Raw genomic sequence first — 12,361 nt, forward strand, 5'->3', positions numbered from 1 at the left:
TTTTGATGTTTGAATAAACACACACAAGTATTATTGTTATTAAAAATACAAACATTGATCAATTAATCCGTGTGAAGATGCGTGCCAAGTTTAAATGGTTTACTCTGTACAATCATATTAATAACGATTCATTGGACATTTATCTTGATACACTTGCAACATGAACACGATTCAATTTATCCCTTCATCATTAGTCTTCCATAGACTTTTTTCATCTGTTGGAATCAATTTCTCAGTATTAGCATAAATGATTTGGAATCTTTTTTTTGTTTGAAACTTTTCATTATTTAAAATGTTCACATTTTACATCGAGTTAAAAGTTTAGTATAAATTATCTAACCTTTTGCTTTCTTGTTGTAACAAGATGAGTGTTGAATGGAAAGGGTTAGGAGGGAAAGATGGAAAGATGAAGGATGAGGAAAAGGATGAGAAAAGGATGAGAAGGAAAAGAATGCATTTTTGCATTGGAAGATGATGGCAATTGGTTTCTCTCTCTCTTCAAGTGGCATTGGTTAGATTAAGTAATTGTCTTTCTTTAATTTCTATCTTGTCAATCAATTCCTTTTCCTCAACAATAAGTTTAGACTTTAATTGAATAAATCTAACGAAAGAGTCAACATCTTGACTTGATTGTTTAAAATATTTAACTATTATTTTATCCGATATGGTTTGACTTGTACGATCAATCGATTCCTTCAATGCAATTGCTTCCTCCAATTGTGCCAATAATTTGTTACGTTTCAATAGGAGAGATTCCAATTCAGGATTGACGTTCTTATTGCATCTATTATCAATCCTATTGTCCGAAAAGACTGAGGCACTCGCAGCTAAAGATGATGATGGATGCGATGATAACAGCAATGATGAAGATGATGCAGATGACGGTAATGGGTGATGGTTATTATTATTATTAGCATTAGCATTAATGTTATTATTATTATTATTATTGTTATGATTATTATTATGGATGGAAGTAACAAGACATCCAGATGATGAAGATGATGTTAAACTTTGCTTGTTGAAGTATAAAGCTGATGAACATGATGTAGATGAGGATGATGAAAATAAGGAGGAACTGACAAGCTTTTCACAACCAACATTATTATTATTGTTATGGGTTGAACCGGAAGGGTTACCACCTAGGGGTGAGGAAACATTTTTACTGTTGATATCGGCTTCAATTGATTTTAATCGAGTAGACAGGGAGAGTAAAAGTCGAGTTATCTTTTCAATCTCCTCTAAATGGATGGATATCTTTTCAGTCTCTTGCCACGTTAGACCAGCCTGGGTTAACCTTTCAACTAGACTTGCACCGATGGACTCGTTGGTTTGTATCTCACTTTGCATTTGGCTGTACTCGGCTCGTAGGCAGTCAAGGTGTTCAGTCAACTTTGGAATGGCTTCACTGGAATTGGACAAGATTGCTTGTCCACACATTGAATGGACTATGTAGGGACGATCAAGGGCCAGTTCAAGGGAGGAAGGTGATGATGTGGGTGACAGTGAACCACTGCTGTAACCATCTGAGCTTGCCGTTGAACTGCTGCCAATGGCTTCACCTCGTCCAATTACATTTGATTCATCACTTTCTTTGCACTCATTTGATTGCCTTATCAATTTAATGGTTGAATTGAGAACACAATTTTCATTGATTACATTTTTACTATTAATATCATCATCATCATTAACCCGTTGAACCTCATCAGATGCAATGGATCGTTTTACGCATTTATTGAATGGCGCCGAGGGAAAGGGGAATGAAAAGGAAGAGGAGGTTGTGCTCATGGTGCTGGTTGAGGTACAATTTGGATCAATGGGAGTTGCTTGATATTGTCCCATTGAGGTTGATCCCGGTTGACGGAGGGACCACGATTCAGAGAGTTTATTAGCATCAGTTGACCGTAAATCACACAATGAATTGCCATTCACTTTATTCATCTCATTCTTGACTTGATTTGTTGGTGAAGATGATCGCCAGTTAACCATACCATTGGCTTGATATTGTCTGGAATCACTCAGCGAAACCGTGTTATCGGATAAGGCATTGTGTTTATGGGTTGTTGTTGTGATTGTTGTTGTTGATAATGGTGATGATGATGAGGTTAATCCACTAGCAATCATGGTGTTATAACAATTACTTGAATTACTTAAATGTGCACCACTAGACTTGAGAGTAGCATCTCTTCCCCCATTGAAAAGTGGTTGGTTACATGAGACGCCATTTTCCGAAGCACAATTGTTGCTCAACCGAATCGGTTCATGATGTTGATGATTTGGCTGATGGTGATGATGATGATGATGTGCATGGTGACTTTGACCATTGTGATAATTGTGCTGGTTTGAACTGTGAACACGGACCATTGAAGGTGTGCCTGTTGATATTGACTCAATTGCACCAATGGACACTGGTCTTTGGTATGAACAAGTTGAAAGGGAATCAGTTGTTGGTGAGCAAAAATTAGTTACCCTGGACATGGTGAAAGTATCATCAGGTTGAGGACCAGTAAAGGAACCAGAAACTCTGACTTTCATTGAATGAGATCCAACAGAGGAAGAGGTTGTCGATGAAGGTGGTGGAGGCAGTGGAGGTGCAGGTGAAGGACAAGGGTTGAGAGTGAGAGGAGCAAGTGGTGGAGGTGGAGGTGGTGGGTAGTTGGGAAAAGAGGATAGAGATTCCATTTGAGTATCGGTTAAGTGATCATTTGTTATTGCATTTAAAAGCAACGGATCAGCCGGATGACCTGAATGACCATTGCTACTACTATCACTGCTGTTGCTACTGGTTGTGCTTTCACTGCTACTGCTAGTGTTGCTACTGCCAATGCCACTAGACGATGAACAGTTTGAGGTTAAGGTTCCACTTGAACCAGGCCCAGTAAAACAACTTTCAGAGTCTAGGGTATTTGAAGAGGCGTTTGACGGTGTCTTTGAGTGTAAAGCGGGTAAAGCGACTAAGGGTACAGAGGAAGAAGACAAAGGAGATGAACTTGAATTGGTAAAGTTTACATGATGGTTCAATTCAGTTTCAACAAGTTGACAAGTTGTCAAGGTTGCTGGAAATGATGATGAACATGATTTAGTTGGGAGTGGTTGACTATTGGTAATTTGTTGCTGTTGAAGGTGCATTGAAGTTGCAGGTAAAGGCGGTGGTGAATATTTTAAACCATTTACTGTTTTTGGTGCTACTAGTGTTTCTGAGTTAGTTGCTTGTTGAGCAGACGGAGGTTGTTGTGGTGGCATCAGTAAACAGCCAATATGGCTTTTCAATGGCAATGGTGGCAAAGGCGGCGGTGAAGATGATGCAGATGAAGAGGATGATGATGATGATGATGATGATGTAGTTGTGGTTGATGTCGAAGGTGAGGTTGATTTTGATGTGGGTGATAAGCAATTACTACCATTATTACCACAAACAAAACCGTTACCAGTGTGCAGTTTAGGTGGATTGACGGAAACAAGTGAAGATAAAATGGTTAAAGATGAAGATGTTGCAGTTGATGTTGAACAATGGTTGTTGTTGGCGGTCAATCCAGTATGGTTTCGAGATGAGGCTGAAGGTAAACAGTTGAACGATTCTGACGTATTAGTGAAGCCATTTGATGGATTGGATACAACTAATTCGACCTTGCTCGATGAAGCCTGTAAACAAAAACAATAACAATACGGACAAGGTGTCAATCAAAATGTGATTTTGTGCTTTTGCTTGTGTTGCATCAATAAGAAGAAAAGGAAGAGAAGAAGATGAAGATGAAGAAAAAAGTAGAAAAGGTAAAAGAATGATCAACAAGATGAAGATGAAATCAGTAAACTAGTAAAAGATGTAAAAGGCAATTTATTCACAGTAAATACAGCAAAGAGGCTTCCCGCTTTGTGTGCATTTATGATGATGGTGATGATGATAAAAAGAAGAAGAAGAAAAGATGAAAATGAAATAGCAAAAGAGAGGAGCAAAAAAAAGCTAAATAAAATACACAAAAGTGAGATAAACAAGAAAATAGATGAAAAGATAGTAAAATAATGATATCCAGTGAAATGTGAGGCAAGATGAGATTCATGGATGAAAAGGTGGATTGGTGTTCATGACAAGCCAGAAAAGATGAGGATGAAAAGGAGAAAATGTATGTGACTTGTAAATAGGAAAAGATGAATTGGACATTTTTTTCCTTCTCTCTCTCTCTTCGAGTTCATCTTCATCTTGAAAAGAGAAAGCAAGATTGAAAAGATGAAAATTGTTTTCTTCTTGTTTACTTCACCGTCTTCCTTGAAACGTTTGTGTCTCTTCTTACATTCATAATATTCAATCATTTTTTTACAACAAACCTTAAATCTTCACAGACAAAAAGCTTTTTAAATAACATTTATATAAAAATTGTTATAAAATGGGAAATTAAAACGCCCTGGAAAATGCAGCTAATCTTGAATCAAATTGAAAACCTTATGGTTTATCAAATGAAGATAACAGTAGGTGAGAGTTGCTTTTTTGTGGTTCATCTTGGGATGAAAGAAGAAGATGAAAAGAGAAGAGAAATTGATCCTTTTATCATCTTTCGTTTTTTTTGGGGCTAAGATTGGTAGGTTGAGTATTTGTGTAGGATGAAGGACAGATGAAACAAATGTGATGGATAAAAAAGAAATGTTGAAGATGAAGAAGAAGAAGAGGAAATTGAAGAGAGAAAATAATCCCTAAGGAATCAGATAAGGAGTGATCTTTTGACCAGCATGGGATGACATGTGAGATTCAATGAGCCAGACTAATCAAGATACCCTGATGCACATGAAATCATCATGAAAAGGTTAAACAAGAATATGATGAAATTAACATCATTTGCTTCTTCTTCTTCTTCTTCTCTTATTCATTCTTCAGAATGTAATTGATATACAGAATAAATAAATTCTAGGCTAATCATGATAATCAGTAGAAATAATAATTGCCAAAAATGACCAGAAAAACTGTCAGTTAACATTTTTATAATAGTTTTCAATGCTTTTTTAAATGATTATTAAATGGAAAGGAAAATTTCGTTTTTTTTCTTCTTGATGGAAAAAGATTGAATCATGAAAAGCTTCAAGTTGAAATGTAATCAGATCATGAATGGATTGATCAATATTGACCAATGATCAACCATGTAACCTGTTATTATTGGGAACAAAAGTTGAAATTGAAATGACTATGCATAGGACTTGAGATGGCAAGTTGAAGGTAAAAATGATTTTGTTTTTTTTTTCGTTTCTCGTTTTATTTTGGAAAAAAACTGATTTTTCTTTTTACCAAATCATGGCAAGTATAAAATTGAAAATTAAAGAAAGCTTTACTAGTGATATCATGATTGTTGATCATGAGAAAGTCAATTGTAAATCAATTGGTTCTGCTAATGATTTATGGTTTGCAATAGTTTGGAAACAATGAACTTTCACAAGAGCATTTTGTCAATAATTAGATGTGAATTGAAATCACAACTTGCAGGAGAAGAAGGTGATAAACATTGAGAGTTGACTAGTTATGAGGAGAAAATCATGGAAATAGAACTGAATTTACTGGATATTAATATCGTTTAGAAGATGAATAGAAATGAATAGTTGAAAGAGGTTCAGATGAGGCTTTACCAGTAATCCCAATGAATACGAGATGTTGATGAAAAGGTAATGTGAAAAGGTTGGTGAAACTGAAAGATGAAAAGTCAGGGGAGAAAGGAAAATGTTCATGGCAAAAGAATGCAATTGGAATGCCAGTAAATCTGGTCAAGCTCAATAAAATTAGAGCAAAACATGACTTTTGCTTATTCAATGAAAAATGGTTTACAACAATATGTTTGCAAGCGGAAAAAAAGATTAAAAAATGAGGCAAAAAGTACTTATTTATATCAAAACATTAGCTACAAAAAAATGGAGTAAAAGTGATAGTGAAAAATGATAATGATGATGATGTTGGAGATGAAATAATGAAATTAATGGGAGGAAAGATGAGAAGAAAGTCTTCAAGTATTTATAATAACATTTAAACCTGAAATGGTGGGAAGACAAAGAAGAGAGAGGATTATATCATCATCATTATCGGTATCATCGTCATCTGTACGTTACTGGGTCGTAAATTTTTCTTCGACTCATTTCTCATTTCATCAGTTAATCACCTTTTAAAGGAATCAGATGAAAATGGCAAATGATGATACTGATGATGATACCGATGATGAGAAGGATAAAATAGAGAAAAATAAAAGGAAAGTGAATCAAAGTAAACAATAGAGTTGTTTTGTGTTTGATTAAGCTGGTAAAAAATAGATGAACAATTTAAACTTAAATCGTTAGTCCAACTTCACCTTACTTTTTTGTTCATTTCAATTTTTCATTCTTATATTACTTTTTTTTTTCATCTTCCTTGTAGCTTCAACATTGACCAGTTTGATCAATTCATTGAAGAACCAGCAAAAATAATAAGTAAACATATTTATATGATGATGAGAAAAATTGTGGGAAAATGTTGAGTTCGGTTAATGGTCGTGTTGGATGTACGTGTGTGTGTTGTGTGTGCAGAGTTGGGTTCTAATTAATGTGTCATTTGCAGACAATGGGAATTGAATGTTGATTAGAAGTGGGAGTTTGGGTGGATTGAGTTTTTTGGTCAGGTAAAGTTGATAATTAACATTTAAAGATGGGTTACAAATGTTATAAAGAGAGAGAGAGATATGCGAACCTTTTTTATAATGGTAGCTTTGCGAATAGATTTGGGCATCAAATTGTTGGTTAGTCGAGGATTTGGGACAAAAAGTGAGTTATACAAGAACCAATATAAACACCAGCCACATGTAAAGGCAATGATCAAATAAGATATCATGTTATGTATAAAAGGCGATATTAGAGGGTCGAGATTGGCAATGGAACCAGGATAAAAGGTAAAAGGTAAGATTCACTTTTAAAGTTGAAATGCTTTTCAATTTAGAATAGAAAATATTCTCATTTTTTCTTCTTTTTTTTCTCTTCTTCGAACTATTTTTCTTTTTTTCTTCTTCTTTTCGATTGAGAAAAGTGTTTCTTTTTGCTTGCTTGCAATCTTGTTATCAAGATATTTCACGTAAACACATGAGCACATTTATGCACATTGATGGTTGAATTGAATAAATCTGGGTGAATGGTAAAGCATGATAGATATGAGGAGAGAAAAGCAAAATTGAAGAATAAGCAGAAGAAGAAGATGAAGATGAAAGAAGATTTTATAAATTGAATTAACAGGTTGTAGTATTAAAGTAGTTGAAGTTGATTTGTTGTTGTTGTTATCACAAAAAGATGATGAAAATATTATCCTTAAAGGACACTGAGGTGATTGAAATAGACAAATTTGTTGTGTCAATTGGCATTAACAGAGTACCTGAAAGTGGAGCTTAATAAGCTTTCGATTTTTTTTACTAGAGTTTCGAGTGAAAACTCGATGGTTCAATGATGAACAATACGATAAATAAAAAAGGTAATCAAAGTGGATATTTGAACAAGAAGACTGGAAAGACTGGGAAAAAATGTGAGTTTCAAGAGCATTTCATGTTCATCTTGTTGTTACTGTTGCTGTTGATGTTTTTTCATGTTAATATTGATGTTTGTACTCTGTGTGTCTATGGAAGGCAAAGGCAACAATGAAAGTGAAACTCAATGTACACAGGATGATAGATGATGATAAAAGAGAGAGAGGGAAGAGAGTTATGATGATAAGGTAAGAAGAGGAAGTGTGAGTGAGAAGGCAAAGGATATCGCGCAACATGCTATCAATAAAGTGCAACGAATCGATTCTGTGAACTAAGAATATGCGCTCCTGAGAAATCTTTCAATGTTATTAGAAGGGAAAAAAGTTCCTGAGAAGAAAAGGAAATGTTCTTTATTCACAATCTAGGAAATTTCTTTCCTCGGTATTTACGATAAACCTTTGAGTTTAACTTTTCTATTTTTTCCTAGTTTTGTTTTGTACCTTTTTTTGGGTGTTCAGTGTTTTTATTGGGAAGGGGAAAAGGTGACAAAAATGGGTAAATTGCTATTTACATGGATTGCAAAATGAATAATGAAATGTATAAAGAAATGAATGATGGATCAACATGCAGAATCGATAGGAAATATTAAATTCTCTCAATGTCTTCTGTAGTTTTCATACTCGGTAGGAATACACATTAAAAGGTACAACATTTTTGTGTAACCTTTTTTTTGTTCACCAACATTTTAACCACAATTTTTAGCCATTGTTTTGTCTGTGTAACATTAGAGACTCATTCTTATTCTTTGGCTTGTTTCTTCTCTTGTCTTCTTCCTCCCTTCTTCATCTGCAATGCATAAATGTTCAATTCTATTGAACCTTTAATTGATTTGAATCATGAATATAATAATGATGATGAGTGAATGAAAGTAAAGTCAAGAAGAGAATGGAAAATGTACAAGAAAATCTCTTTTCTTTTTACTTCTTCTTCTTCCTTCTTACAGACATTAGCTTAAGGTTATCTTTTAACTAAACTCACAAAAAAACTCAAGTTACCAAAAGTTGTAAAGTATGATAAACAAATCAGTAACATTGGTAAAGAGAAAGCAAAGTTGTAATGAAGAGAGGAAGAGAAGAGAGAGAGAAAGAGAGGCCAAAGAAAGGGAAGAAGAGGAAAATATAAGAAACTAAATTGAAAGAGGAAAGAAGGGAAAGAGAGGCTAAAGAAAGAGGAAAGAGAAGGGAAAATGAAAAAAGTAAGAAAGAGCTGGTAAGATGTGGAATAAGCGATAGCAACAAGACATAGAGTGTTGAGAGTGGACAAAGAAAATTGAAGCTTACCTTTGGATGGAAAATGTTGCTACAGGAAAAAGATTTGGTGTATTCGGGTTTACATTGATTGGGCTGATTTTGTTGATGAAGGGATGTTGATGAGTGTTGTTTTTGTTGCTCTTGCTGTTTCTTTTTGTGTTTAAGGTAAAACTCGAGAAGAGCCTTTTTCTGTATCGCCTTGAGATCATTTTTTTTACTTGTCTCGGCTTGTAAAGGTAAAGATGGGCTGGTTGTTGTTGTTGTTGTTGTTATCCAACAATTAGATTTAGGTGGCAATGGTGGTGGTGTTAGTTTAGATGAATGTCGAGGTGGTGGCGGTGGTGGTTGCTCTGAATCAGTTGAGTTATCCATGGAAAACACAGCAACATAACAAGGAAACTTGTTGAGTATAAAAATCTCTGGTCAAATTGGTTGGTAAGAAACTGGTGAACAAAATTTAAGGAAACCCAGGAAAAAACAAAAAGGTAGAGAAGAGAAGAAGATGATAAACAAAACAAACAACACACACTAAACAACAAATTTTTGCTGCTCAGACCAACATACAGCCAACCAAGAAACTAATTGTTAACAACTTTTTCAAACTGATTTTTCTTGGAATCACTGGTTTTGCAAAAAAAAGGCCAACAAAAAACTCACTTGACAACAACGCCATCTACCATTGGTATGACCAACTATAAGTTGACTTTAAATTGAAACGTCCATTAAACTTGGACGATCACTTGCACTGTCTGGTCACAGACTTTTTTGACCAATTTTTGATTGTCAAAATTGAAAGCTGAAACAACCATTAATGAACCAGTCAGGAAGATTCAGCCATTTATTAGTTTATCGATCAAATCAATTGAATCTAAATGAGCTGAAGGCTTGTGTAAATGGTTAAACATGAAATGTTAACAGATGTTCAAAATTGATTCATTTGTACGGTAATGCAGTAAAGTGATGTTCAATATGAATATTGTTGTCGGGCAAATTTTTATCGCTTCATTTGATATTTTATTTGAATATTCAGATGACGCCGTATGTCGATAAATGAGCGTTTTACATGAAAGAAAGGAAAGAAATGACATCAGAATGCTTAGACCTGATAAAGACTGGACTTTTCTTAAGAACGAATAAGAAATTCTTATCGTTGTTAATCAAGTTTGTTTGAAAGTAAATGTTCTTATGGAATGAATGTTTCAGGTTTCAGATAATGTAGTGGGTGCCATATACTCATCTCAAAAAGTAAAATTAAGCCTTAAAAAGCAATCAAGCTTTTGGACAAACGGCAAATGCAAGAAACTACTAGACCGACGCTAGTCGATCAGTTGAACCAGCTGACTCTTAGAAAGCTTAGACATACCGATTAGGAGGCTTTGTAAAGGCTTTATCTCTTCGCATGTGACTGAGCCATTATTCCCATCATTAAAACAGCCTTGTTTCTCCTTTAAACTGCAGGGTAAGCGGACAAGATCATTTCAATTTCATTCAATCTTTTTCACTCGAATAACTTGTTGACTTGACAGACTAAGTCAACCTAGTCAATACTTGCTCGATTAACTTGGACTGGCGATATTTTCACTGTTATGTAAATGAAAGATTTTTCAGGATTAAACTTTAGGTAATCAATTATTCAAGATGATCAATCAATACAGTTGTTTCAAGTTTATCAACATTTTTGTCACAATAATAATGTAGTCATGAATAATTAACTTACAATTAGTCAGACCAACCATCTTTAAACATGTGAATAAACAGACGTTACATTATGGCTCGATGTAAAAGTGAAAAATGAAATGTTTTACTGAACAAAACCAAGATTAATTATCAACAATTGCGCAAAATGATAAGTCAACAAAGAGTAAGGTAGAAGAGACAGCAATTTGGAAGGTAAAGACAAAAGTGTTGCCTTATCCCACTGGAGGGGGCTAATTGGAAAATTGAATGAAGGTGTTTTAATAAAGTAAAATTATAAAAATATTGTTAAATTAAGCGCCGCAAATTAAAGAAATTTGATTGAAGCAAAAGACTTTTTCTTGATTTTCTTGCAATTTGTGCCCTCCGGTGGGATAAGGCAACACTTTTGTCTTTACCTTCCAAATTGCTGTCTCTTCCTACTTTACTCTTTGTAAGTCAATACAATCATTTCAAGTTTTATCATTGATTTATCAACTTGTCCCAATCACAATGCAAAATAATCAAACGAACCTTTATCAAGTTTATCTTAATTTTGATTAAAATAGTTGTTTCGTCAAAATAATCAAAAATGATGAAAAAATTTGACTTTGACATTATTTGAAACCATGAGCTTGACTACTAACTGAACATGAAAACCTTGATCAAAAGGAAGTGATTTACATATTGAAACAATTGTTTGAGCAATCGAAACAGTAATTGCTATCAAATTGATCAAAGTACATTTAGTATTGAAATTAAATTGCCATTCAACGTTTTCTTCATTTCAAGATGTTCCTATTGATGTTAATCAATTTATTCAAAAGTCAATTTTGTGTTAATCTTTCCAATTTAAACTCGGCTTCAACTTTTCAATTAACTTGAACACCATTCAGTTGATTATTTCAATTCAATGTCCTACCTTTGCCGACTATTCAAATCTTGAAATTGATTAACGGCTTTTTAAAGGTTTACTTTTGTTACTAAGATCAACAAGCTTGGTATTCAGGTGACAAGGAAAACTTATTATCAGACTAATTGTGTGATTATTTAATCTTCAATCTAATTGCTTAATTGTTTCTCTATTCGCTCTAATCATCATCTGATTACTTGACCTGTAACAAGATCTAATTGGTCAAAGTTAATTTAAAATCATTCCAAGACTGTAACCAGTTTATCAACAAAACCAACTCTTATAATCAAAATTAAATACAACAAGACTTGAAGTCAACGAGATCAAGAACGAAATGTGAACAAATTCATTCAAATGAACGCTTCGCTTTTTTGCACAAACAAATTGCACTTCACCACATAACAGTAAACAGACTAAATTAAGAACTTAAATTGAAAACTGAGTTTGAATCAAAATTGATTAAAATCTGATTTCGTCACAAGTTCAGTTCGATTCCAGTAAACATTTTAAACTTTCCATGTTGATCTAAACAATATCGGCCAACTTTTCTTGACCTTTTCCCATTCTCATGCATTTTAATCATTTTCAATATTCACCGATGACAACGAATTATTCAGCATCTAGTGAAAGATGTTCAGGTCATAACATGAAATATGAATGCGTTTCTGGTGCGTTGGTTAAGTTGGGTTTGGTTGCTTTCACTCGACTGTCGACTGACAATAAATGATCAATTGTTACCAGTTTTGCACCTTTTTAGCATCTTTTGTTCTTACACCTTATTGGACCCTTTTGTTAATTAACTGTACAACAATTATCTTATTAACAATCTTAATTGACTTTTCTTTCTATTCAACAGGCAATATTAATCATTAAACTGTTCATTTTTTGGGCTCTTAATTTCATTTGCTTTACTTGTTGCTTTTTGTGTTTTAATGTTGATTCAAGTTTCAAATAGTAATGACCATTTATGTGTGTGTGTTTAATTGTACTTTTTTAATTATATTTATTATTTGATT

General features: G+C 33.9%; 1 protein-coding gene across 6 annotated transcripts; it reads right to left on the minus strand.

Annotated features, from left to right (window-relative positions):
- Window positions 1–319: 319 nt before the first annotated feature.
- On the minus strand, window positions 320–10,607 carry LOC107367351 (uncharacterized). 6 transcript variants are annotated; one of them, XM_089266755.1, is made up of 5 exons: window positions 10,476–10,607; window positions 10,122–10,339; window positions 9,416–9,626; window positions 8,789–9,201; window positions 320–3,639 (listed from the first exon to the last, which is right to left on the minus strand). In XM_089266755.1, the coding sequence occupies exons 4-5, from the start codon at window positions 9,128–9,130 to the stop codon at window positions 499–501; spliced, it is 3,483 nt and encodes a 1,160-aa protein (XP_089122881.1). In that variant the 5' UTR covers window positions 9,131–9,201; window positions 9,416–9,626; window positions 10,122–10,339; window positions 10,476–10,607; the 3' UTR covers window positions 320–498. The 6 variants fall into 6 exon arrangements, with proteins under 6 accessions (XP_089122881.1, XP_015790528.2, XP_015790531.2 ...); XM_015935042.3 differs by having other exon boundaries at window positions 9,416–9,758; XM_015935045.3 differs by lacking the exon at window positions 9,416–9,626.
- Window positions 10,608–12,361: the final 1,754 nt, after the last annotated feature.

This window comes from Tetranychus urticae, chromosome 1 (genome assembly GCF_039701765.1).
Source record: "Tetranychus urticae isolate SD_2017Ah chromosome 1, NJAU_TeUrti_SD_1.0, whole genome shotgun sequence".
NCBI lineage: Eukaryota > Metazoa > Arthropoda > Arachnida > Trombidiformes > Tetranychidae > Tetranychus > Tetranychus urticae.